General features: G+C 26.7%; 3 protein-coding genes across 5 annotated transcripts in view; 2 read left to right on the top strand and 1 right to left on the bottom strand.

Moving 5' to 3' along the window:
* Positions 1–4,500: 4,500 nt before the first annotated feature.
* The window catches only part of LOC123266636 (dynein axonemal intermediate chain 7-like), a 41,550-nt gene continuing 18,308 nt past the window's right edge, over positions 4,501–27,742 (bottom strand). Inside the window, exons 2-14 of one of the 3 annotated variants that reach the window (XM_044730963.1) lie at positions 16,182–16,205; positions 15,997–16,106; positions 14,846–15,032; positions 13,924–14,064; positions 13,566–13,840; positions 11,854–12,029; positions 11,474–11,749; positions 11,245–11,406; positions 10,866–11,019; positions 9,012–9,291; positions 8,846–8,941; positions 5,395–5,724; positions 4,501–5,300 (exon numbers count right to left, since the gene is read on the bottom strand). In XM_044730963.1, the coding sequence (XP_044586898.1) occupies positions 5,160–5,300; positions 5,395–5,724; positions 8,846–8,941; positions 9,012–9,291; positions 10,866–11,019; positions 11,245–11,406; positions 11,474–11,749; positions 11,854–12,029; positions 13,566–13,840; positions 13,924–14,064; positions 14,846–15,032; positions 15,997–16,106; positions 16,182–16,193 (2,340 nt within the window). In that variant the 5' untranslated portion in view covers positions 16,194–16,205 and the 3' untranslated portion in view covers positions 4,501–5,159. The remainder of the gene's footprint in view (positions 5,301–5,394; positions 5,725–8,845; positions 8,942–9,011; positions 9,292–10,865; positions 11,020–11,244; positions 11,407–11,473; positions 11,750–11,853; positions 12,030–13,565; positions 13,841–13,923; positions 14,065–14,845; positions 15,033–15,996; positions 16,107–16,181; positions 16,206–27,742) is intronic. The other 2 variants (XM_044730964.1, XM_044730965.1) reach the window with 2 other exon arrangements.
* LOC123266640 (bromodomain-containing factor 1-like) lies at positions 7,353–8,281 on the top strand. Its single transcript, XM_044730969.1, has 2 exons — positions 7,353–7,465; positions 7,804–8,281. The coding sequence occupies exon 2, from the start codon at positions 7,804–7,806 to the stop codon at positions 8,260–8,262; it is 459 nt and encodes a 152-aa protein (XP_044586904.1). The 5' UTR covers positions 7,353–7,465; the 3' UTR covers positions 8,263–8,281.
* LOC123266637 (fatty acyl-CoA reductase 1) lies at positions 18,287–26,148 on the top strand. The gene is made up of 9 exons (XM_044730966.1): positions 18,287–18,681; positions 18,746–18,994; positions 20,400–20,545; positions 20,608–20,717; positions 20,786–20,978; positions 22,206–22,454; positions 22,546–22,722; positions 22,788–22,868; positions 26,040–26,148. Exons 1-9 carry the CDS (start codon positions 18,484–18,486, stop codon positions 26,146–26,148), a joined length of 1,512 nt encoding a protein of 503 aa, XP_044586901.1. The 5' UTR covers positions 18,287–18,483.

The raw sequence follows: 27,742 nt of genomic DNA, 5'->3' as shown, positions 1-27,742 counted from the left end.
AAAATAAAAAACAATTAACAGCAAAAATAAAAAATCTTTTGGAGCACTGTTTGTTGCATTGTGTCAGTTAGTGAACGAGCGTCCGGCGTTTGTGCGGTACTATATAATACAGGTAAGTCTCAAACTCTGGCAGCCTGGCTCCTATCCGACAAAACGTACTCTCTCGAGTTAGCCTTACTTGTTGGTGTTTGTAATACACGTGATACCACACATACTGCAATATAGTACTACAGACTACAGCAGATGGGATTTTTCGAGTGTGGGTAGATATTATAAGGTGTGTGTGTGGGTACAGGTAATATAAACTCAATACACCTCAACTCTCACACTCAACCGTGTCCGAATACCTTGAAATATACCTCTGCTCACCTACTATATTATAATATATGATATACAATATATGATGTATCCTATCATATGATGGTAGTGGTGGAGGTGGAGGTGGCTTTTCGAGCGCGTCGATGAAACAGGTATTAAACATTTAATATTATATTGAGTAGGATTCACCTTAATATATCCATTATCCATTATATTTAAATGTGTTATTAAATTTATTTATTGTTCGGAGCTGATGGATTATTTTATAGAGGTCTTTGTTAATTATTATTACCTTTCATTTTTTATTTTTTATTGTTGATAGGATTAAGAGTAAACGGTCAGTTTTTGCTCTACGAATCTATCCACGACTAAGGAGTAATTTAATTATTGGTATTATTACGAGAGTATAATTCGCGAGTCGCATGTCGGCTTATCGCCGTGACGTCATCTTACGTCAGTAGAACGAGACGTTTTATTAATTATTGTCAGTTGGAGATATACCCGTATGGAAAAATATATATGCAAATATATATTTTCACATATATTTTTTTTGCGCTAAATATATGTCCGCATATATGTTCACATATATGTTTACATATATGTGCGCATATAAATGTCTAGAGATACACAGAAAAAAATTTAACTTGAATTAAGAAAATTATTTTGAAAAATTTAACTTTCTTGATTTGAGTAAAAAAATTTTCAAACTTAGAAATTTTTTTTTCAGTGTATGCTTACATATATGTCTACATATATGTAAGCATGTATCTCTGCATATATGTCAGCATCTATGTGAAAAATATATGTTGACATATTTTTTTTTGCGTAAATATATGCGACATATATATTAATTCTCCATGCGGGTAATAGTGTAAATTATTGTATTTTATAGTTGATTTTTTTTAAATAAAATTTTATTTTATTTTAAAGCCTTTAATTCAATTTTTTTTTTACAGAGATATTTTTTTTTTTTTTTTTTATTAATTAGAAACAAATTATGAAGAGTTTTATGTTCATTGAAAATTATGATACTAAAGTTAGCCGACGTTTTTGATTTTTTTTTTTAATAATTCAATTAAAACAAATAAATATTTTTTTTTAATTTCACTTATAGTTTTTGAAGTTTTTTACAAGTGAAAATTTTTTCAATAAAAAAAATTGTAAAAGTTTTTAAACGTCGGCTAACTTTATTTTCATTCGAAAATTTCAAGGAATATGATCGTAATTTTGAAAAGTTTGCAATATCAATGTTATTTTTATATTAGTAAATTCACTAAAATATATTGTTAATTTGGAAAAAAAATGAAATTTTTGTTTTTATAAAATTATCAATTTTTTAAACAATTTTTTTTTCTGCAAGAAATGTAATGATTTTCTTAAATGAATAATTAAAAAAAAAAAAGGTAATTTGCATTTATAAAATTATCAATTTTTATGAAAATGAATTATTTTTTAAAAAAATTAAATGTAAATTTGATAAAAATTAAATAAATTTGATAATTTCTACAAAATCGAACGATTTATGTAGCAAGATTTATAATTTTTGTAAAAATGAATATTTTATTAATGAAATTAATATTGAAAAAAAAAATAACATATTTTTTTATTATTTTTAGTTTCGATTATAATTCATACCAATAGAAACATTTATTATGCGTGTATAATTAAAAAAAATTACTATCTATTTTTATTGTAATATATTTAAGTGTTTTAAGTAAAACATTTATAATCAGAATATTTTTTCATATTTATGTATTTAATGTTTTTAAATTAAGGAAATAAATGTTCATGCTAGAAAAATTTTATAATGGGTATAATTATAATTAATATTACTTGTTATTATATATTGTATTATAAAACTCTTTAAAAAGAAATTAAAGTGATTGTTTGTAAAGTATAACTTATATGGGTCATTATTTTGAAAGCGGCTTTTTTATTTTTTACACGACAATTCTAAAATTTGTAAGTGAACTTTTTTTTTGTATATTTTTATTTAAAACCTAGCAAATTAATTATTTATAAACACACTGGAGTCACCGGACGACTATAGTATACTATCATTAGTATATAATCAGTCTTTTTCAATATACGATCGATTTCCGGTACTTAGGTAACGTTTTAATATATTATGTACAAGTCGAGTTGCCATCTGTAATTCTAGTGCAATTTAAATAAAAAAATAATACTGCAAATTTCGTAACTGTTATTCACGGTGATAAATAATTTATTTCAACCAATGTTATTAAATTGCTACTTGAAATATTTTTTATTCGACAACTTTTTGTTCTTAGTGAAAAAATTAAGAAACTATAAAAAAGTTATACAAAAATTTCAATATTTCATAAATTAAATAATTTCTTTTTAACAAAAATTATTTATTACACTTAGAAATTTTCGAAAGTTCTTCCCATACAAGTCATCACATTTTTTAATACAATAACTTCATTAACATTTATCCAAAAATAAAAAAAAAATCAATTGTCTGCTAATTTTGCTTTCATGTAATTTTCTCTACGATTTAAAGTTAAATTTTGTCTAAATAAAGAGCAATTTTTAAAATTATTTCGCTTAAAACTTCCATGGGAATAAATATTAAAAAAAAACCAACATAAACTTCTAAGAAATAAAAAGTGGATTTTCACCTATTTTTTTCTGCAAAAAATATATATAATTATGCAATTACATTTAGACTTTTTTACTAGTGACATACAACCAATGTTTAACGCTAGAAATATAATAATAAAAAAAAAATTGCTACTGAAGCTCAAGTATTTGAAAAAAATACTCGTTATTAAAGTTAATCTAGTCAACTAATGACACACTTTCACATTCTACGTAAACTAAAAAATTATTTTTAGATTATTTCGACAATCATAAATAAAAAAAAGTGCTATCAGCTCGTTGCGAGTTACCAAACACTTAAAAAATATTTAACAATAAGCTTAATGTATGTCCTCAAAGTCATAATGTATTTATGGAATGAGTAACGACTAAATTCCTTGAAGTGATTTGAGTTAAAAACTCACTAATAAATGTCTCATTAAGATTTACCGGATTTGAAAGTTTGTGTAGATCTGTTCGATAACTCAAATACTTAATACTTACAGTTGAGTCAGTCGGAATGTTGACTCGTAGAATGTATTATGTATTACTTACTTACTAGTCACTAGTTTTATAATTAAATTTGTTGAAATTGTGCATTCGTAGTCAAAATTCCAGGATTAAAAACTAAAAATTTATCTTTCGCTAGCAGATAATTAAAAAATGATCTTGTATCTCGTGAACTATTGACATTTTTAAAGATATAAGCTCATCTCGATGTTACACTCATTAAGACCTTTCATTTGAGTACCCACATCAATTTATCATATATTTTATATATTTATATATATTACATATATGTATATATGAAAAATATATCAAAAATGCATGTGGGTACTCAAATGAAAGCTCTTGATGTGTATAACATCAAGATGAGCTTATATCTTTGAAATATATATTACATAATTAAGAAATGACCTTGTATCTTGTGAACTATTGACATTTTTAAAGATATAAGCTTATCCTGACATTACACTCATCGAGACCTCTCATTTGAGTACCCACATCAATTTTTCATATATTTTATATATTTATATATATTACATATATATGTATATATGAAAAATATATCAAAAATGCATGTGGGTACTCAAATGAAAGCTCTTGATGTGTATAACATCAAGATGAGCTTATATCTTTGAAATATATATTACATAATTAAGAAATGACCTTGTATCTTGTGAACTATTGACATTATTAAAGATATAAGCTCATACTGACATTACACTCATTAAGACCTTTCATTTGAGTACCCACATCAATTTTTCATATATTTTATATATTTATATATATTATATATATGTATATATGAAAAATATATCAAAAATGCATGTGGGTACTCAAATGAAAGCTCTTGATGAGTGTAACATCAAGATGAGCTTATATCTATAAAATATATATTTTATATATCTATATATATGAAAAATATATAAAAGTGCATGTGGGTACTCAAATGAAAGCTCTTTATGAGTGTAACATCAAGATGAGCTTATATCATTAAAAAGATCAATAGTTAAAGAAGTACAGTGCAATTTAATAAAATTCATTATTTAATAAGGATAATAAAAATTTTCTTATATACATGTCGGTAAGTCAGGAATAATTGTTGGAGTATCAGAATTATCGTGTACGTTCATTTTTGTTATTACAATCAAATTAATATGCGGAGTTACAATATGTCAATTAATAAAAATGAGTAAAATAAATTCGTATTGCAGGAATAAACACAATCATTAATTATCACTTATCACTAACACAACAATACACAAAATACGATAAATCTTCTCAAAGATTCTCAAAAAATATGACACTGCATATTTCCTTTTCCCTTGGTAATTTATGATACCCCTATCGTCCTGTGGCCACGACTACGTTGACAACCATGTGTCGACCTAGGTCTAAGCCTACCGCAATAAAACAATTTAGTTAAACTTATTTTTACAACCATACTCGAAATAAGGGTACATTCTTTAATTATTGAGGATTAAAAAAATATTACTATTCTAAAGAATATTCCCATCAGATTGCCAGAGAAATACTCCACTGTACTTTACTCTCCGACATACATTTATATATATGGTAACTCATAATCAATAATTTACAGCACTGACTGTTGAGTGACTTGCATATATTTTTATTCAATATGTATAACATTTAATAAAAAAATTTCTTCATAAAATAAATATATTATTTATAAAATAAATATCTGCAAAATTAAAATCATATGCATATATCACATATCACGAAGACATACTTATTACATTAGTAGCTACCAGTAATTTAGTAACCGTCGTTGCTAGCTTGAAAGATACCTTCTTCATCAGCAGTCGGCTTTTTATTCCAGCAGTATGTAAGGCAAGATGATAAACATCTGCGAAGAACTGTAATTTTTATTTTTTACATTAAGAATAATTTTTTAAATTTTTACTTATTTAAATACACAAATTTTGATGAGTGTAAATATATAAAAAGCACCTTAGTTTCTTCCCCAGGCATGGGTTTGTCGCTAAACTCAGAGCCAACTTCAGTGCAATCAATAAGATTTGTCCGAAGCGGAGTTACCATCATCATCTTATTTGTTTGTTCTTTGGCAACACACCCGTGTAACTCTTTTATTTGCATTATTATTTGACGAGCTGACACTGTCGAGTTCCATCTTGACCAGGAGAATATGTACGCGGTGCTGAGTAATCCCATACAAGCTTGAAGATGCTTTTCGGCGATCGGGTGCTTCAATGGAAGACCTTTTATGTAACTAAAGGCGTCTCTTTCGGGGAACAAGTCACAGCCAGCAGCTCGCATTTCCTACAAGTAATTTAAAGTTCAATATTTTATTAATTATCTCTTTGAAGATTTTTAATTTAAAAAATTGATATATTTTTGTGTACATGTGACTGATATTCAAAATTTTAATGACAATAAAGTTAGCCAACATCTAAAAAATTTTTGAATTTTGTTTTTATTAAAAAAATTATCACAAAAAAAAATATTATTCAATTTCGTTTGCAAAAAATTTGAAAAATTGTGAGCTCAATTAAAAAAGAATGTATTTTAGTTTTATATAATAATTTAAGCGAAATCAGAAAATAAAAATGTCGGCTAACTTTATTACTATAAAATTTTATTATCTTCTTGAATCTTGTAAAAAAAAAAAAAAAAAAACAATTTATTAACAATTTATGAATTTATTAATATTAAAACAATTATTTTCAAGCTAAATAATTTTTTTCAATTATTAATCTAGATTTTTTTAAAAAATATAAATAATAAATTGCTGCAAACGATTTTAATTATTGTTTTTTATCAAGAAGTTATTCTAACCTGAAAAAAACACGTGTTCTTACTACGTGCTATTAAAAAAAAAATAATTTTTTATTTTTTAAAGAAAATAATTGTTAAGGATAAATTATTGGAAAGAAGAAATATTTATTTATCTTCAGAAAATTATTTTATAAGGTAAAAGCCCCAATTATTGACGGGGGTCTAAATATTGACACCCTAAATTATCTTTAAATATATTAAATTATCTGTAATAAGAATAACGATCAAATAAATTTTTATTAAATTCTAATTAATTAAAAAATTGAAAAAAAATCACTTTCAGTTCAAAATATTAAATATTAATTATTAAAAAAAAATAAAGTTAGCACCAGTTCATCAAATCAGCTTACGAGCGTCTATTTTCTTAACAAATTTGGTTAGAAAAGCATTTTTTTTAACTGCCGAGTATAAATGAATTTTTTCATGTAATTATATGACCTATTTTTTTTTTAATTAACAGTACATGAAATATTTATAAAATTAAATAATCGAAATTAATTGTATGCTTTATAATATTTAAATAATGAGAGTCAATAACTAGTTCATAATTTTTATGGTGAATCCCATATTGACAGCCAGTCAACAGCGCTATGACGCCTTTTTTTTTAAGTATAAAATACGTTACGCCATTATATACAAGGCTTTTAACTGTAAAATAACTCGGCGTGTTTTGGTGTTAAATAAGTTTTTGAATAAATTGTTATATTTTTAATAATAATTAATCATTCATAGAAATTATTATTAATTAACTTTAATAATATTGATTACTTTATATCAAGTTTTGATAAATAAAAATATAACCAAATGATTCGACGCATGCGCAGTAGGGGCGTCAATAATTGGGGTTACGGTACGTCAATATTTAGATCAATCAGTTTTTTAACCCGTCAATAATTGGTGTATCCAGATTATCTATTTAATTATTTAAAATTAATTAGTAAATATCACTGATTATCATTTTAAAAAAAGAAATTGATTAGTTAAAACATTATTTAAGACATTACCACAAATAAAATTCAACGATATTTATATTTGATTGCTTAAAAAAAATGAAATCATAACTTTGTCTCTTATAGCGTCAATAATTGGGGCTTTTACCTTAATTGATTTTATGTTTGCTATTTTATTAGCTATAATCAAAATGTTGTTATTAAATTTTCCACAGATGGCGCTTCGATCAGTTTTGTAGGACCAATAGGCAGAAAAACCAATAGACCAATAGACGGTAAGAAACGCCACCCCACTCAATTTCGCTAGCTCCAACAAGACAGTCTATATAAAGGCAACCTGAACGTGGCTCGGCCATTTTGTTTGAAGTTACTTCTCAAAGTGATCAAAGTGAAATTTAACCTCCATTTAAATAACTCTCAATAAATTTTTGCTCTTAAATATATTCATCAATAAATTGTGTTATATTTATTACTTCTTTAATATTAAATTTATAAAAAATTAAATAATATATTCTTTTAAATATTTTAAACCTAAAATTATTAAAATATTTAAAGTGCCACGTGGTAATTTTTTTATATTTATTTAAAGTTTGTAATATAATTATTTTTTCAGATGGTTAAGATGGCTTCAAGGAAAGTGATGTCGAACAAGGCGATGCGAGTTTGCATGGAAGTAATGGCGGAATTACTATCAGAGAAAAATGAAGAAGTAGTACGGTCATTCCATTCACGCTTCGACGCGGAAATTGTAAATCCGGAATCGAAGAGGCCCATGAACTTAAAGACAGTCTGGGGTAAATTGAACGCCAGGGAATATTCGGTGGTAGATGAATTCGTGAAGGACATACGGTTCATCATTTCTTCGGCGTTTAAGATTGCAACGATTACTCCCAAAGGTTCCACTTGGCGAAAACAGACTAAGGAATTCAGTCGATTGTTTGAAAGTTTACATGCCAAGAAGATTCATGACGAAGATTTGTCGGACCCTGAAGATCATAAGAAGAGCAATAAAAAAAGAAAAAGAAGTACGGGTTCCGATAAGGAGAATAAAAATCGGCCGGCGAAGAAGTAAAACAGTTTTTTTTTAATTAGAATTTTTAAGTCAATTTAATATTTATTTAATTAATAGGGATTTAGTTATAAATAGGATAATTTTATTTTATATTTATATTTATAATTATATTTTTGCTTGTATTAGGTTATGTATTTTTTATTAGAATAATTTTTTTAGGATATTTTACTAATCAACTTTATTTTCTTTCAGCTTAATAGAACACGGTGTTCTACATATTTTTAAACACGCCAGCAGAAATTTCTGACTGCCAGTCCTAAGCCTGGAAAAAGTGTGAAGGGAAATATGCAAGAACATGGTGTATTTAATTACCATTGATTAAAACGAGGGAAGCATCGACTCCAATTAAGGCTACAAGAGGCAAAAAAAATTGCTATGTATTTTTGGAATGAACTTTTTCAGAATTTTCAGGCTTCTATAAAAAAAAAAAAAAACTAAAAATTGTGAAATTATAGATAAATTAACCAATTGAAAATAACGAAGAGAAGTACTTTAATTAGATAAGGGCCGTTGGAAAAATTTACCAGAGCAAGAAGCAAATTAAATGCTAGCTCTAATAAAATTAAAAAAAAAATTAACTTACTCGAATTAGTAAATTTAAATTCATGTAATTTCCAAGAAGGTATTGAAGAGCTGTAGTTGTTCCGCCAATTAAAGAATTTAAAGCTACTGAATTTTCCTTTAAAAAAAGTAAATTTTTCAATTAATTTATTTATTTTCTCAATTGAATTATAAATGAACAAACTTACCCTTACAACAAATTCAACTTGAACAATAGCAGCAGAAATACTAAGTGTTACACCACCAGTTTTGCCAGCTTCTGGTTTCAACTCCCAACTTTGGAAGGGCAAATTTATAAACTTGAATGCTGCAAGACCATGAATACCCAATCGGCCGGTTCTAAATGTGATTATTTGTTTTTCTTCATTGTACTTTATGTCATGAACGTCTTGGGTTGACCAAATTTTTTTATCAGCGATCCAGTGAGCGACTAATGGCGGTTCAAACCATAGAACTGACTCAGGAAGCCTGTGATGTATATATTTTTAAGGGCGGGGTAAGGGTTTTCACTTTCGAAAAATCGATTTTTTTTTGTTTTATCTTATTGTTTAACATTTCAAGAATATGTCCTCAAAATTTTAATCCGATCTAAGCAGTGTTCTTGAAGTTATTGTTTAATTAGTCTCGGGGCCTTTAACGCTCTAACTCTAACAGATACGGGCGGTTGGGATTGCAGTGCAGCTGTCGAGCAGGTATACAGGTTATTCATTGCTATTATCCTGATCCCATATCCAGTTTTAGAAATATTTCATTTAGTGCAAATTATGGAGAAATCAATTAAATACTGATGAATTTCAAGATTGGTACGAAGAACATGTTGGAAAAGATGAATGCCAAGCAAATCACACCGGACCATCAGGTAACATGGAAGTAAATGCTGTCATCGAACTGTTTCGCCGATCAGAAGAAAAATACGGAGCGAAAATCAGCAACTATATTGGAGACGGAGATAGTAAAACTTACGGCAATTTAGTAAAAGCTAAACCTTATGGTGAAAATTTTATTATACATAAAAAAGAATGTGTAGGTCACGTGCAAAAAAGAATGGGTAAACGTCTACGTGATCTAGTAAATAAAACTGTTGAACATAAAGTTGTAAAAACCGGAAAAAATGCTGGTAAAACAAGACAAAGTAAATTACTCGGTGGCAAAGGAAAGCTCACTGGAAAAGTCATTGATAATTTGAGTCGATACTACGGAGCAGCAATCAGACATAATTGTGATTCTTTAGAAGGAATGAAAAATGCAGTCTGGGCAACGTTCTACCACCAGCAGTCAACAGACGATTACCCTCAACACCATAAGTGCATGAGCGGTGAGAACTCGTGGTGTTCGTATCAAAAAGCTTTAGCCACAACAGGAGTGGAAAATTTCAATCATGACTACACTCCACTTCCACAAGATGTCATAGAAGCGATCAAACCGATTTATGAAGATTTGAGTAAAGACAAACTTCTAGAAAGGTGTCTTGGAGGTTTTACTCAAAATGCCAACGAAAGTTTGAACCAGCTGATTTTGAGAATTGCACCGAAAAAATTATCTGGCAGCAGACAAATTGTTAAATTTGCATCTTATGTAGCTGCATGCACATTCAATGAAGGTGCTGGTGCTCTTCTAACTTTTCTGTCTGACATGGACGTCAGTGTCGGCCCAAGCGCTCACGAGTATGCATCATCTACGGACAGCAATCGCATTGATAGGTCCGAGTTCCAAGCTGTGCAGCAGAGCAAAGAAGCCAGAATAAAACGAAGACTTGAACACCGCAAATTGTTTTTTTTTCAAGACGTCCTGGGGGAAGCTCTGTCACGGGCTAATGGTTTAATATTTTTGCATGAAAAATTTACAGAACATAGTCAAAACTATGCTCAATAATGTATAGAAGGTTTGAATAAAATTGCTCTATCGATATTTGAGATAAAAAATCACAAAAAAAGTGTTTTTTTTTTTTACGCTGAAACCCTTACCCCTCTCTTAAGAAAAAAAAGTATATTGTACATAAATGTAAAGAGGTTTTGTAAATATTTTTATTTTGGTAGTCTTACTTGAAAGTGACGAGCACTAAAGCTTCCATCGCAGCTTCGAGGGCTTTCATCTCAGCTTCAATCACTTCTGGAGTTCTTTCTGCGTCTGGCGCAGGCGGCGGTGCTTTGTATGGCCGCAAAAAAGGTACATATCTCAGTTCCTTTGGAAGCTGAACTGTAAATTTATTTCAATTTAACATTTGTAAAATCATTTCATGTAATTTAATTTTTTTTTATTTAATTTACTTTAAATGTTGATAAATTTTATAAATTTTTAAAGATTGATGAATAAGTTAAGTACCTGATTACATAATTTTGATTTTTTTTTAGAAAAATAATATTAAAAATAAATATTAATACTCTACTAAAACTAATTATGTGATTAAATAATTATATTAACTTGTTGTTAAAAATATATCTCCTCTCATATCTTTAGGCTGAGGTGGTTGATAAATCAAATCAATGTGATGAACTCCACCAAGTATTCTGTACTTGCGTAAATTTATTTCCGTTTTTTCGCACCGAGTAAATAATAATTTTCTTAATTCCTTCCTATTTTCCTCTGAAAAAAAAAAAAAATAAAAATGATTAAATTTAACAACGCTTTATTTCTCTCAACCTAACCCAACCTTCTTTCTGCAGAATAATTTCTTCCGGCGTAGGCAGGTAAGGCAGAGGTTCAGGTTCAGGTTCGGGTTCTGTTTTTTTAGCCCGTCCAGCTTGCGGCGATGCTTTTTTAGCTTGTTTTCCTTTTTTTTCCGTTTTAGCGGCCGTGAATTGTGACGGATTCGAAAGACGCTCGACCATTAACTTTTTTTCCTCGAGCCTTAATCTTCGACCCTCAACCTGCTCCTCACGAGTTTTAACTTTTGTATCATACTCGTTCTGACAGAAGGTCAACAAATCTGTTAAAAAATTGTTGGAGTAAGAATTAACAATAGTTATAGGAGTTTATCGGCCTTAATTGATTATTCATCATCAACTTCATTATCATTATTATTATTGGTACCTTCATTCATACGGTATTCTTGTGGTATATCAGGCATCAAAAATGATGAACCTTGATCTGAATAATGGTCATATTGAATCCAAAGGCCTCGTATTGACATCGCGTAACAGTCAAGGTCAAGTGGCATTTTAACACTCAAATCTAATTCTTTAAATATTATTTCTATTGGTTTCCTGCAAAATATTTATTTTTAATCATCTATTCATTAATTTCATCGACAGATTTTGTCTTATAAACATTTTATCAATTAATAATTATAAAACAAAAGTTTTCCTTCAGAAAAAATTAAAACATTTATTAATTTTATAAGAATTATAAATAAATTGAGTAATTTATAAATTAATTTTATAAGAATTAATTTTTTCAAACAAAAAGTGAAGTGATAATTCGGCTGTAATCCACAAGATAGCGACGCTGTTCTTGCAATTACTCTTTTTAATTCTTCTATACTGAACTATTCGTTATAGTATAAGGTAAAAGCCCCAATTATTGACGCTATAAGAGACATAGTTATGATTTCATTTTTTTTAAGCAATCAAATATAAATATCGATGAATTTTGTTTGTAGTAATGTCTTCAGTAATGTTTTAACTAATCAATTTCTTTTTTTAAAATGATAATCAGTGATATTTTCTAATTAATTTTAAATAATTAAATATATGATCTGGATACACCAATTATCCTAATATAAAATTGAGATGAAATGTATGTGGCATCAAACTATTCGTAACGTGATTGGTCGAATATATCATAAGCATGAAAATATATGCAAATGCTACAGTCAGGCGCGCGCTTGCGCGCGCAAATTCAAATTCTAGTTGACGGGTTAAAAAACTGATTGATCTAATTATTGACGTACCGTAACCCCAATTATTGACGCCCCTACTGCACATGCGTCGAATCATTTGGTTATATTGTTATTTATCAAAAACTTGATATAAAGTAATCAATATTATTAAAGTTAATTAATAATAATTTCTATGAATGAATAATTATTATGAAAAATATAGCAATTTATTTAAAAACTTATTTAACACTAAAACACGCCGAGTTATTTGACAGTTAAAAGCCTTGAATATAATCGCGTATATAACGTATTTTATACTTAAAAAAAAAAAGGCGTCATAGCGCTGTCGACTGGCTGTCAATATGGGATTCTCCATAAAAATTATGAACTAGTTATTGACTCCCATTATTTAAATATTATTTCATATATTGTTAATTAAAAAAAAAATAGATCATATAATTACATGAAAAAATTAATTTAAACTCGGCAGTTAAAAAAAATGCTTTTCTAACCAAAGTTGTTAAGAAAATAGACGCTCGTAAGCTGATTTGATGAACTGGTGCTAACTTTATTTTTTTTTTATAATTAATATTTAATATTTTGAACTGAATGTGATTTTTTTCAGTTTTTTAATTAATTAGAATTTAATAAAAATTTATTTGATCGTTATTCTTATTACAGATAATTTAATATATTTAAAAATAATTTAGGGTGTCAATATTTAGACCCCCGTCAATAATTGGGGCTTTTACCTTATTTTAATTTTCGTATTTTTAAATAATTTCAACTGTATCTTAGTTAATTTTTCAGTTTTTAGTTTTGAAGTAATGGATATAATTAAAAAAAAATTTTTTTTTTTCATTTAAAATAGTATTATACAAACATAAATTGCCTATAAAATTCATAATTAAAAAAAAAAATTTACCTATCACGTTCCGAAAATTGTTTAATACTGATCGGCAATCTTATCAAAGCCCAAATGCAGCAAATCATCTCGTTGGCTTCTTTAACAAATCTTGCATTTCTCAAATTCTCCCTGACCATGTCTCTTTCGATTTGGCGGAGCAGCCGATAAGTAGCCACGTCGATCCAATACTTAAGCTTCTCGCGAAAAATCTTTCTTACTTTCTTGCAATCCTCAATGTACTCAGGGGATTCCATCAGACTTAAATCAATGATGTTGTCTAGTTTCAGCAATAGCTAACAACAATAAAAATAAAAACTATTAAAGAACTCATAAAAATAACAAAGTTTTTATCGTTCCTTCAATTACTTTATCTTACATAAATCACAACTTGGCATTTGTCGGTGATATTTATCATTAAAGCTTCTTCGTCCTGCAAATCCCAGAGAAATAAAAACGTATTCAGCTCCGACAAAATCCCAGGATTTGGTAGACCATCACAAGTCATATATTGAATCCACTAAAAATAAATATGCTTTTGGTCATTTATTTTATTTCTCGCCGTTTTGCTTTTCAAGGTAATCTTATTGCTAAAAAATCACCTATACTAGCTAGTCTAATTATATGCGGATGTGGTTTTTTATTTCAATGTCAAAGACAACAGCCTTTTTTTTAATTTAAAAGAAAAATTAAACAATAAAAATTAGATAATAAAGTTGTGAAATTATTAAATAAAAGATATTTACAATTTTTAGTGTCATAATTATGTATACTAAATAGAAAAAATTCTATTCAATGATTAATATAGATAATAATATAATTACATCAATAAGAATTTTTAATAAAAATATTTTATCTTATTTTATAAAGTAGCAAAAGAAAAATAAGTTTAAATTAAAAGAAAATAATACTAAAATTAGCCGACTTTTTTATTTTTTTTTTTTTTTTTCATTTATTAAATTAGAACTAAAAAATAATATTTAAAAATTGCATTTATAGTTTTTCAAGTTTTTAACAAATGAAAATTTTTCTTTAAATGTTTGTCATAATTTTTCAATTAAGAAAAATTCTAAAAAGTTTTAAATGTCGGCTAACTTAATTTTCATTAAAAATTTTTTTTTTAAATATATAAAATATATTTTAAATGTTTCAATATATATTTTAAAAATAAATTTTTTTCACAAGAGTCTTGACAAAATTCACTAAAAGTTGTTCATAAAAAAAAGTATTCCATAAATTAATCCTTAAACAAAATTAATAATCAAATTACATCGTCTAAAGTCTAAACAAAGATCAATTACCTCGTCTTCTTGTTTATTAAGCAGAGCATCATCCATAAACGCCTTTTCATTTTTAGTTATCACATGCCAGGTTTTTTCCAACTGAACTTTTCGTTTCTTCGCTTCATCTTCATCAATCAAGGCCTCTGTCTCCGTTTTGAATTTCTCGACCCGTATCTCTTCGAGCATGTCCTTGATCAGCACATTCCTACGGGCACAAATTACAATATTTATGTTTATTAAAAACAAATTTCTTTTTGATCTTCAAATCGTACCGCTCTTCAATGCGTTTTACTTTTTCTTTAGCCGATTCGGCGTAACTTTTAAAAAACGTTATTTCTGCCAGCGGATCAGTGTACATTTTTACTTTTTACTTATTGAATAGCGACCGATCAAAACTTTTAGTTGTTTAGGTGTTTAGTTTATAAGAAACGGCAATAAATTTAATATTACAGCACGAAAGGATGTTTAAACACCGACTGAAGGCATTGAGACTCCAGTAGTCTATTTTCAAGGTGTTGAACTCTAGCTGAGGGTGGGAAAAACTGATAGGGTGAATGAGAGACGTGCACGAAATGGTGATTGTTTTGATCTAGATTTTAGTTCAAACTTCGAGAAAAGATAATTACAAACTTTTATTATTCAAAACTAATTTCAAGTTTCTTTTGATTCATTCCTTTTTACTGTTTACGTCTGAAATTCACACAATTATTTTATTTATCTATTTATTTATTAATCAACAATTATACCAAGGCCTCATTAGCCGAATGGCAAATTAACAAAATACACAATCATCATATATTCTAATTTATAATAGTATTATTTAAAATATAAATTTACATTTAAAGAATTTAGAATGTAAGGAGCAAATTTTTATTTCCTAATCAGAATCGTGTCCAATAAAAGCACAGAGATGAAAAGAAATAAAGGTAAGGTAAAAGCCCCAATAGATGATCACGTACCAGTATATGATCACTCCATGTATTTGTATATCTATATTCACAAATATAGGTATACAAATACACGGAGTGATCATATACTGGTACATGATCATCTATTGGGGCTTTTACCTTAGTCTTAAAACAAAAATCAAAAGACAAAATCAGATTACTGTTTTTCTTCTTCTTTCGATGATACGATAATTGAATAAATAAATAAAATATATCGCTTACTTTTGCTTTTCTGTTTCTGCAGTTGCAGCAGCGCGTGATTTTTCTTGCTCTTTCATTGATTTTTTTTTCTTCTTTTTTCCCTTTTTCTTTTTACTTTTTTTCTTCGCCGGCTATTATATTATTTAGATATTTCAATTTAAATTTGTATTTAAATACGGTATCATATTTTATTTCGAATAAGTTACCTCATGGTTCATCCAATCCCGCTCCTAGAACAAAAAATTTAATGATTATAAACTATAATTAACAAATTAATGAACCAAAAATAAATTTTAAATACGAATACAATTTTTGAAAATTTTTTACTAATACGAGGAGCCCTAGCGGATTTTTTGATAAAATCTTCTTCGTATTCTTCGTATGAAATCGATGAATTTGAAATATTAATGTCTCTCGTCTTTTCTTCATTTTCCTTTTTCTTGTTTTCTTTGATATTTTTCTGAATATCAAAATCCTCCATTGTATAATTATCTCTCTTTGTATAACAAAGTTCAGAAAAAAATTCGAATTCACGTGATGTCAGTTCCAAACAACTTTTAATTAGTGAATCCGGGAATATATATGCTGAGGATTTATTCCAAGCGTGAATTTAATCGAATTTAAGCTTTAAAGTGTCAAGGCGAAATAATAAACTAAATTCACGTGACTCGTGTGAGGATAGTCGTTGTGCGTTATTTAATTAATTTTCATTCTCGGTTAAGACACTTCTAAATGATACGTAATCTTATGAATCATTGATTTGTTTTTATCAATGGTAATTTATTTATAACTTGTATAGGTTTTTAATTAGAAAATCGGAAAATTTTTATATTCTTTCAATTTATACTACGAACGCAAATCATGAATATTTTGAATAATTTTAATGAATTTTCATTTGACTTTTCTAGGTTAACTCTAAAAACAAAATACATTATTGTCTGTAGTCACTTGAATTTATTATGAGAGCTTCGATACTTTGATTTAATAATTAATATTTTACTAGCAATCTTACTATGTGACTGCCGGGACTTGTGAACTATAAATAAATAAAATTTTGCTTTATTAAATAATGACTTTTGTTAAATTACACTGTACTTTTTTAACTATTGACCTTTTTAAAGATATAAGCTTATCCCGATGTTACTCTCATCAAGAGCTTTCATTTGAGTACCCACATGCATTTTAATATATTTTTCATATATACATATATATATATATATATATAATATATATAAATATATAAAAAATTGATGTAGGTACTCAAATGAAAGGTCTTGATGAGTGTAATATCGGGATGAGCTTATATCTTTAAAAATGTCACTAGTTGACAAGATAGCAATGTCAGTTCTTAATTATTGACATTTTTAAAGATATAAGCTCATCCCGATGATACACTCATCAAGAGCTTTCATTTGAGTACCCACATGCATTTTAATATATTTTTCATATATACATATATATCATATATATATATATATATATATATATATATATATATACATAAATATATAAAAAATTGATGTGAGTACTCAAATGAAAGGTCTCGATGAGTGTAACATCGGGATGAGCTTATATCTTCAAAAATGTCAATATTTCACAAGGTAAAAGGTAATTTCTTAATTATGTATCTAGAGATATAGATCATTTTAATTTTGAAGTTTTTTTTTATAAATTTCAATTTTTTTTAATGATTTATTTCCACAGTTAGAGAAAGTTTTACATTTCTTTGACGAGACCATTTCTTCAATGTTATCATTTGTGAGCTAAAAATATTGGAATAAGTCCCTAAATCCATAAAAATCGGTTAGTTTGTTCAAAATATGCGTCCCAACATTATTAACCCTTCGTACCTGTTGTGTTTTTTTTTGTCTCACTTGCACTATAGCGCCGCCCTATAAGTTGAATGTTGTTGCGTGAGAGAAATTGTCATAGCAACCGGCTCGAAGGGTTAAAAAATTTTTTTAATAAATTTTCCAATTAATTACTGCATTTGTTATTATTCTATCGAATTTAATACACGATTTATTAAGTTAATAATATTGAGTAAAGATTTTCATCGTTAATATATTGGCAACTTCATTAAAACAAGGAAGTTTAGTAACATTGTAATAAAATAAATGAAAATAAAAAAAAAAAAAAACAGCACAAAAGATCGGCACTCAACGTGTATTGATAATCACATATTGTATTACTATTAAGATTTATTGTTAATTCTCGGTGAACTCTGATCTCATATTCAGTATATTCAAATTTATTTCTTATCACTTCCGGTTAGTAATAATAGGTGCTGTTACTTCAGTGAACAATCTAACTTCATTCAGTGTTTTAGTTAGTCGTGAGGCTCGATGAATTGATTTTTTTTAAGTTTTTTTCTAAAAATCAGTGTAAGTTTTCACAAATATTAAGTGAATCAAAAATACTTCACACCATTCTAATTTCAACTAAAAAATAAATTTCTTTTCAAAAATTCATTTTTTGAATCAGGCAGTATTATAATTAAAAAAAAAAATGGATCAAACAAAATCAATCCCAACATTTTATGTCGGAAGGAGTGTTTTCATAACAGGAGCTACCGGATTTATGGGAAAAGTTCTTGTTGAAAAATTATTAAGATCTTGCCCAGGTGTGCGTGAAATATTTGTTTTAATGAGACCTAAGAAGGGACTGTCAATTGATAACCGAGTCCGTAAATTATTGAGTCTGCCGGTAAGTCCAAAAATAGTTTTTAATTTCCTATTGGGTTTTGTGTATTCAAAGTTCCGTGATTTAGCTTTTTGACAGATTGAAAAAAGAAAACCCTTCTGTGCTGGACAAAGTTATTCCTATTGAAGGCGATACTACCAAAGAAGGCTTAGGAATTCCTGATTTTGAACGCAAAGTTCTCATGGAAAGGGTGTCTGTTGTCTTTCATGTGGCCGCTAGTGTTAGGTTTGATGATCCGCTGAAAACTGCTGTTTTTATGAATACCAGATCTACTAGAGACATGTGTATTCTAGCAGCGCAAATGAAGAAACTTGTTGTAAGTTAAAAAGCGACGTTCTATTATTATTATTATTATTATTATTATTTATTTATTTAATTGACCATGAAGTCGAAACTCCTTGCGGCCATCCAAAATTGATACAAAAAATCTTAATATAATATATAAAGTAGTGTGTTAAGTAGTATATATAAAGTACACATATAAAGTAGTATATATAATGTAGTGTGTTAAACACTCAGTCACTCAATCACTCAATCATCACTAAATTCTAATACAATGAATACATATTATGATCTATCAGACTGTAAAAAATATTCATAACAAGCAGTTCGAAACTCCATAAACGTTGGTAGTTGGTAGTTGCTAATTGGTTCTAATTAGCAAATTGTCTGGATCCATTTTAGAGAATCTTTCATTTTTACGAAAATACAATTAGTTTGAAATTTATTGTCACTTTAAAAAACCACTTAATATTTAATACACAGAAAAAAAAATTTTCTTGAATCAAGTATATAATTTTGAAGAACATATTCTTCTTGATTTGAGTAGAAAAATTCTTTAACTAATTAAATTATTCTTGATTTAAGGAAATTTTACTCGATTCAAGAATTTTTTGTCTTGATTCAAGACAATTACCCTCTTCAAAATTATTTTCTTGGTTCAAGAATTTTTCTCTCAAATCAAGTTAATTTTTTTTTTCATTGTAGAGGTATAATATTTTGGTTAGGAGCATTCAAATAATTTATAATTGGACTATTACTACATCAAAATGTTAAAAAATCATCCTCTAAAAAATAAGGAGTTAGACCAATTGCTAATTAGACACTCGAAAGTCTAAATATACATATTGCACGACTCATAATGACAAGCATTAGGAAGTTTTATACATTGAGAGAAAAATATGGTTTTCTAAGTTAGAAAAATCTAACTAAATAACATCGACACTATAATTTAATAGAAGTTCTTTACCTAAAATTATTTATTACGCTCTTATGTTTTTGCTTTTTAATTTTTTATTTTTTTTTTCTTTCTATAAATTGATTCTTTTCATGAATTAATCACTTGAGACGTAAAAGGACGTTCAACTCGTATTAAAATAAATACTATTCTCGGAATAAATTGGAATTAATTTTAAAATTAAATTAATTTATCTTTATTTATTTTTAATTAATTAATTATAAATTCTTCAATTTATTTTTGTAGTTTAGATTAATAAACTTATTAAAAAAACTTTACATAGTTTTTAGTTACTTTTCTGGTCAAAAAAAAAAAAAAAAAAAAAAAAAAAACAATTGAAATTGAAATAAATTAAAAAGAATTGATAATATAATAATTGTTGCATTCGGCGATCTCCTTTGAATTCTTTTTAATTGTATTTTTTTAAACAGGGTTGGTCTATTTATGATTATGTTTAATTATGATCTTCTTTAATATCTGCAAGATTTTCATGCACGTCAGTACGACTTACAATCAAGCTGACAAACCGGTGGTCGAAGAAAAACTGTACCCTTGTGAGGTCGATTGGAAGAAGACTATCAAAATAGTGGAGACTGTAAATGAAGAGCTGCTCAAAACTTTTACACCTAAGTAATTAAATTAACAAATTTTGAAAAAAATTGTGGTTATATTGATGTATTTATTTGTTCTAGATATCTGGGGAGCTTTCCCAATACGTATACTTTTACGAAGCGAATGGCCGAGCAAATAGTCAGTGATTACTCACACGTGATTCCAGCTGTCGTTTTCCGACCTTCAATTGGTAATTCTTTTCATTAAAGATTGCTGATTAAGTTGGTTTATTTTAAAATTTTGTTCTTTTTTTGTCAGTGATTGCGACGATGGATGAACCAATTCCGGGCTGGGTCGATAACTTCAATGGTCCAACAGGATTGATGGTTGGAGGGGGCAAAGGAGTTTTGAGGACTGTTTACGGTGATCCTAACTTGAGAGCTGATTTTATTCCAGTAGATGTTGCTATTAAAGCTATGATAATTGCCAGTTGGAAACGAGGAATTAGAACGTACTTTTATGTCATTTTATTACATTAATTTATAATTTCTAATCGCACATTTCAATATTAACAGGAAAAAAAGAAAAAATCGATTAATTACATTATAAATAATCATAAGTGTCCCGTCGTATTTAAAACTACACTGATAGAAGGATTTCTTAGTATTTAAGAAATCATTTCTTAGTATTTAAAAAATATTTCTTAGCATTTAAGAAATATTTCTTAAATACTAAGAAATATTATAAATACTAATAAATATTTTTTAAGTAAGGTAAAAGCCCCAATATATGATCATGTACCAGTATATGATCACTCCATGTATTTGTATATCTATATTCACAAATATAGGTATACAAATACATGGAGTGATCATATACTGGTACATGATCATATATTGGGGCTTTTACCTTACTATAAAATGATGTTTAAGAAATGATTTCTTAATTACAGTTTGAAATAACATTTTTCTAAATTCAAACTTTCAATGTTAATTTTCAGAGCTTTCAATGTAATATTTATATTTTACAATGTAATTCTTACAAAATTTGTAATAACTAGAAAATCGAACGCGCTTTGCGTTTTTTATTGATTAATTAATCAATATTTTTACAAATTTAACTCATTAATATTTAACCGTTGCCATAGTAACCGTTGCTATGGTAAATATTGTCATAGTAACCGTTGCCATGGTAAATGTTGTCATAGTAACCGTTGCTATGGTAACCGTTGTCATAGTAACTGTTGCTATGGTAACCATTGTCATAGTAACTGTTGCTATGGTAACAGTTCACATAGTAACCGTTACTATGGTAACCATTACCAAAGTGGTCACCATAGCAACGAAAAGCGACAACAATGAAAACGTCCTATCAACTTTTTAATAAAGGATTACAATCTGAAGCTATAATGTACTGTAAATTTTCCAGTTTTTTATGCGAAGCGCTATGTTACATTATATAATGTAATTTTTCTATTTTTCTTTTTTCCGATAAGTTACTTTGACTTGCTGATTTTTTGAAAAATTGAAGTCGGCAATTGATAATGGATGAATTCGTTCTGCGCTTCTATAAACGTTCATAAAATATGATTTTGATTTTCGTTAACATTTATTTAAATGATTATTCTATCCAAACTATTGATATTATTTTGTTGATGAGGATTTGAGGTGTGCTATTGAAATTTACGAGAAAAAATATTCTAGTTTTGAGTATTAACAATTAAAATTTGATTTTATAGCATAACAAAGGATCCATCAGTCCACGTATACAACTGTTCTTCAGCAGATATGAAAAATGTATCAGTTGAAGAAATAAAACGCATGGCTTTGGTTTGCGCGTCGAAGAACCCACTTGCAGGAATAATTTGGGCGCCATCTATTACATACACCACTAATAATTTATACTACTTTGCATCTGTATTACTGTTTCATCTTCTGCCAGGGCTAGTTCTTGACTTTATTCTCTATTTAAGTGGACACAAACCAATGTAACTGCTCCAAAATTTTAACTGAATTTTACAATTATATTTAATTATTAAATTTCGTAGTATATTTATTGGTAAATTATTTTTTAATCAGGCTGGTTAAATTACAAAGACGAGTTTACATTGCTAACACCGCTCTGTCGTATTTTTTGACTCACGAATGGGAATTCAAGAATTCAAATTTATTTGGATTATTATCAGAAGTCCCAGAAGCTGATGCCAAAAATTTCCTATTCGACTTTGCTTCTATAGACGTGTCATATTACTTTGAGTAAGTATTTATAAATTCAAATAATTATTTTTTATTAAATTTTACTATTTTGTCAAACCTTTTAGAAATTGTTTGATTGGTGCAAAAAAATATCTTCTCAATGAAAAGACTACCGACTCTTTAGCTGCAAAGAGACACTTAACCAGGTAATTTTAATATAAATTTTTTGTGGTGAATTTTAAGAATACTAAACGTTATTTTCCCGATCTATTTTATATTCATTAATTTGCATGCACGTCGCGATCCATAAAAGACACTGAAATGGTTCAAGGTTTATCATTTGAAATTTTTTTTACCTTCACAAAATTCCTTGACTTGTTAAAAAATAAATTTGATTAATTAACTATCGATAACGTAGAAAACTTTTATACTGTAATTATGATTATTACGACGCGCCTCATGATTATCGAGAACCGATCAATTGAGCCATGACATCTGTCGGTGAAAAATTTAACTTAATAATTTACAACCGAATTAGCATTAATTTATATGAAAATTAAGTTAACCGACATTTAAAAAATTTTTTTTTATTGAAAAAAAAATTTTATTTGTAAAAAACTTTAAAAACTGTAAGTGCAATTTTTTAAAAATATTCTTTTGTTCTAATTTAATTATTAAAAATAAATTAAAAATGTCGGCTAATTTTAGTATCATTTAATTTATAATTTTTGGACTAATATATAACTTATAATATTTATTAACTACGAAAAAAAAATTATTTAAAGTTAAAAATAATTAGTTATATTAAACAGATGAATATTTTCAAATAAATTAATTTATTAATTTTTCTATGAATGCATTAAGATATAAAAAAGTTTACTTAAAATTTTGAGAGATTGAAATTTTATTTTATTAAACTAAATCAATGATCTATAATTAATATTTTAATATTAAATACTAATAATTATTTAATAATTAAAATTTTAAATATTATTTTATATAAATTTTCAGACCAAAAATAATTATATTGGCATGAAAAAAAATTGTTTTAATAATTTATAAATTAAGAAGATAAAAAAATATCAATTTAATATTTTATAACAAAATTAATCACATTATTGATGATGCGATAATCCATCAAAGTCATTGGCCTTAACAATTTATTTATTTCTAATTCAATAATAAAACTTCTTAAAAAAAATACATTTATATGATAAGCGCTGCATTGAAAGGGAAATCCCAGCGTTTCATAAAATATATAAATATTTACGTGCAGTGAATAAGAATAGCAAGACTTGATGAGATGTGAATCAGTGAGTTGTAACTTACATTTAAAATATGAGACTGGTTCAGTATCAAGATGCGATGGAAAATTCAAAAAACATTTATGATTGTTATTATAAAAATATAAAAACTCGAGATTATTCTTAATGAGAGATCGGTTTGTGACTAAGAATACCAAAGGGTTGACAATAGAATTTTGTCCCTTGGCGTTTTGATAACATGTTTGATCGATCGCGGTCGTGCCGTCAACAAACGAAACTGGGTCAAATACTCATACTAATTTTTGAGGTCACTGCACTTTTGCATAAGAAAAAAAGTTTCTTTACAAACATACATTTTTTTATAATGAAAGTTTTTTTTTGCGTATGCATAATAATGTCTTTTTTTGTCGTGGGATGCATAAAACACGATACACTTGATTATAAATTAGAGATGATGGCCTCGCAACTTGCAACTTGCCGCTCGGGAAATCCCGCACAGAAATAGAATAATAATAATAATAATGGAAAAAAAATTATAATTTATAAAATAACTATCGGTTATAAGATTGATGCTTATTCTTATTATTTATTACTTATTACAATTGGACCTTCTTTATGATCGTTATTTATAATTATGGAAATACCCAGCTTAAGTGGAAAATTCTTTGATGACACAGATTTATGCTAATAATATGATAATTGATGAGAGAACTTCACCAAATTTTTTTCTAACTAATTAGTTTAATTAATTCAAAATGAAATTTTATAATAATTAGACAAAATATTATTTTTAATAAATTAAAAATCAATTAGACGGAAACATTAAAGAACATTTTTATAAAAAATAAATATTTATTGCAGTCCTTGAATTTTTAATAATTATTATTTTAATAATTGTCAATTAAATTTTTTATCGAATTATTTATTTATTTATTTAAATTGATCATAGAGCTTTGCTCTCTGTGAACATATATAAATAATTACAGTTTTTTTTATAATAATTATTAAAAATAATATATATAACTCTTAATTCTATTGAAAATAAAATTAATTATTACTCATTATTACTTCTAATAATTATTACTTAAATTAATTATTACCCATTATTACTTCTAATAATTATTACTTGAATTAATTATTACACATTATTACTTTTAATAATTATTACTTAAATTAATTATTACACATTATTACTTCTAATAATTATTACTTAAATTAATTATTACGCATTATTACTTAAATTAATTATTACCCATTATGACTTCTAATAATTATTACTTAAATTAATTATTACACATTATTACTTCTAATAATTATTACTTAAATTAATTATTACGCATTATTACTTCTAATAATTATTAAAATAGAAAAAAGAATTTTTAAAAATGCAAAAAAATTTTATGAAAGTTAAAATTTCGCTTTATTATTTTTACAAAAAAATGCCTTTTATCTTCTACATTCTCATTTTATCTGTCTCTCTTCAGCTTACATAATTGTTCATATCATGTTTATATGTGTAGTCTCTCTTATTGTCATTATTAGTTCAAATTTCTTTCCAAACGGTATTACTATCGAAACAATGTACTTAAAAAAATATTATTTTAGGTATGCAATCACTTATCTATTACTGACCTTGCATTATAATGTAACTGTTTATCATGATAATGATCGTTAAATGCGTCAATACACAACTTAAGTCATTAATTAGTTAATTGCGGCATCCTGCTATTAAGACAATCGTTAATTACTAATTTTACTACTTCGTTTCGAATGAAAAAAAAATTTTTTCTTATAAAATAACCTTTTGCAGTATTAAATAATTCATGTAAAGTTATTTAATATTGTACCGAGAAATTTTATGACACCCAAGAAGTCATTCGATTAAAAAATTCGTAATATTCGCAATATTTGCATTATATTCTGAGTATAAATAAGGAAGTTCTCGGCGAGATAATCAATCAAGACGGAGTGTCTGATAGACATGAAAAATTGTAATCATTTTTATCAGTTAATGTGGAAGATTCTTCTCAATACTAATATAATTTATCGTCCGATGACTAGTTTATAATAAATAGCATTTTTAGTTTCATTAAATTTTTTTTTTTTTTTCAGAATGATATGGATTGACAAGATATTCAAAGGATTGCTGCTGTTATTTTTCATCTGGCTCTTTTATGCATTTGATTTTTATTCCTATGTTATGAACTCTGTTTTTATTTAATATTCTCTGTTTTTATTTTATGTGAACTATAAATAAATAAAATTTTGCTTTATTAAATAATTACTTTTGTTAAATTGCACTGTACTTTCTTAAATATTGACGTTTTTAAAGATATAAGCTCATCGTGATGTTACACTCATCAAGAGCTTTCATTTGAGTACCCACATCCATTTTTGATATATTTTTCATATATACATATATATAATATATATAAATATATAAAATATATGAAAAATTGATGTGGGTACTCAAATGAAAGGTCTCGATGAGTGTAACATCGGGATGAGCTTATATATCTTTAAAAATCTCAATAGTTCACAAGATATAAGGTCATTTCTTAATTATTGACATTTTCAAAGATATGAGCTCATCCCGATGATACGCTCATCAAGAGCTTTCATTTGAGTACCCACATGCATTTTTGATATATTTTTCATACATACATATATATAATATATATAAATATATGAAATATATGAAAAATTGATGTGGGTACTCAAATGAAAGGTCTCGATGAGTGTAACATCAGGATGAGCTTATATCTTTAAAAATGTTAATAGTTCATGAGATACAAGGTCATTTCTTAATTATGTATCTATAGATAGAGTATTTTCAAAAAATAAAATAATTAATTCAGCTTGTGGTGTCTGAACTTTTCGATGTTTGATTGTATTGAAATAATTAACAAAAAAATTTTGTCAAGAAAATTTTTTTACTATAGAAGTATTGCTTTGAACATTTTACGAAATTTTTTTTAAGATTGTTTTATAAATTCCTTAGTTTAAAATTTTTAATTCTAATTTTTAGATTTAAGGTTTATATAAAATTTATTTTCATTGTATTAATATTAATAACAAAAGAATATAATATTGTAAAAAATTGAAATTTTGAATTTTGAAATAATAATTGTCGAGAAATTCTAAAAAATTAAAATCACGTAAAAATTTAAAAGATAATATTTTAAATAAATTATTAAAATTGAAAGTTAACCAAGTAAAAACTAATCATACGATAAAAAGGTAATTAAATAATTTGAAATAAAGACGTTGTTCTAGGTCGCGTATCGTATCTACGTACAGACTAATTATTTAGTCGTAACGTAATAACGTGTGTGCTGTGCAGTGACATTCTACTGAAAACCGCAGGTATCGGCGAACTCTACTGACGCACAAGTGTATTTCATCAATTAGTAATAAAATAATAATCCTGTTCAATTGCGAGTTTTATTATTAAATCCTGGGGTATCACGCTTGCTATTTTTATTTCTAAGAATGTAACCAGTAACTTTGACGTCAATAAGGTAAGTTATACTGCTTAATAATTAAAATTTTTTATTTATGAACTAATAATGGTATAATCGTTTATTATTAATCAATCCTGTAAGCTTTTTTCAATAAAAAACTTATAAAGATTGAAAATTCTGAAATGATATACAAAAAAAGACATTTTAGAATTAAAACTCAGAAGAGTTTTACAAAATAATTTGCTTTTATTTTATAAAATAATTAATTAAAAAAAAATACAAAGCATTCATTTTTATTAAATCAATAAAATAAATTAAATTTGAAAATACTTTCTTATTATTTTCTAACAA

The sequence above is a fragment of the Cotesia glomerata genome, linkage group LG6, assembly GCF_020080835.1.
Source record: "Cotesia glomerata isolate CgM1 linkage group LG6, MPM_Cglom_v2.3, whole genome shotgun sequence".
Lineage (NCBI taxonomy): Eukaryota > Metazoa > Arthropoda > Insecta > Hymenoptera > Braconidae > Cotesia > Cotesia glomerata.
This window is presented reverse-complemented; position numbering and strand designations above follow the sequence as displayed.

What these genes read in the sequence shown, in the direction of transcription:
- LOC123266637 (XM_044730966.1), top strand. Translation starts at nt 18,484, where the DNA reads ATGGATCAAACAAAATCAATCCCAACATTTTATGTCGGAAGGAGTGTT. An exon ending in CTCAAAACTTTTACACCTAA is followed by an intron (nt 20,546 to 20,607) that starts GTAATTAAATTA and finishes TATTTGTTCTAG; the next exon opens with ATATCTGGGGAGCTTTCCCA. An exon ending in TGGAAACGAGGAATTAGAAC is followed by an intron (nt 20,979 to 22,205) that starts GTACTTTTATGT and finishes TTGATTTTATAG; the next exon opens with CATAACAAAGGATCCATCAG.
- LOC123266640 (XM_044730969.1), top strand. Translation starts at nt 7,804, where the DNA reads ATGGTTAAGATGGCTTCAAGGAAAGTGATGTCGAACAAGGCGATGCGA.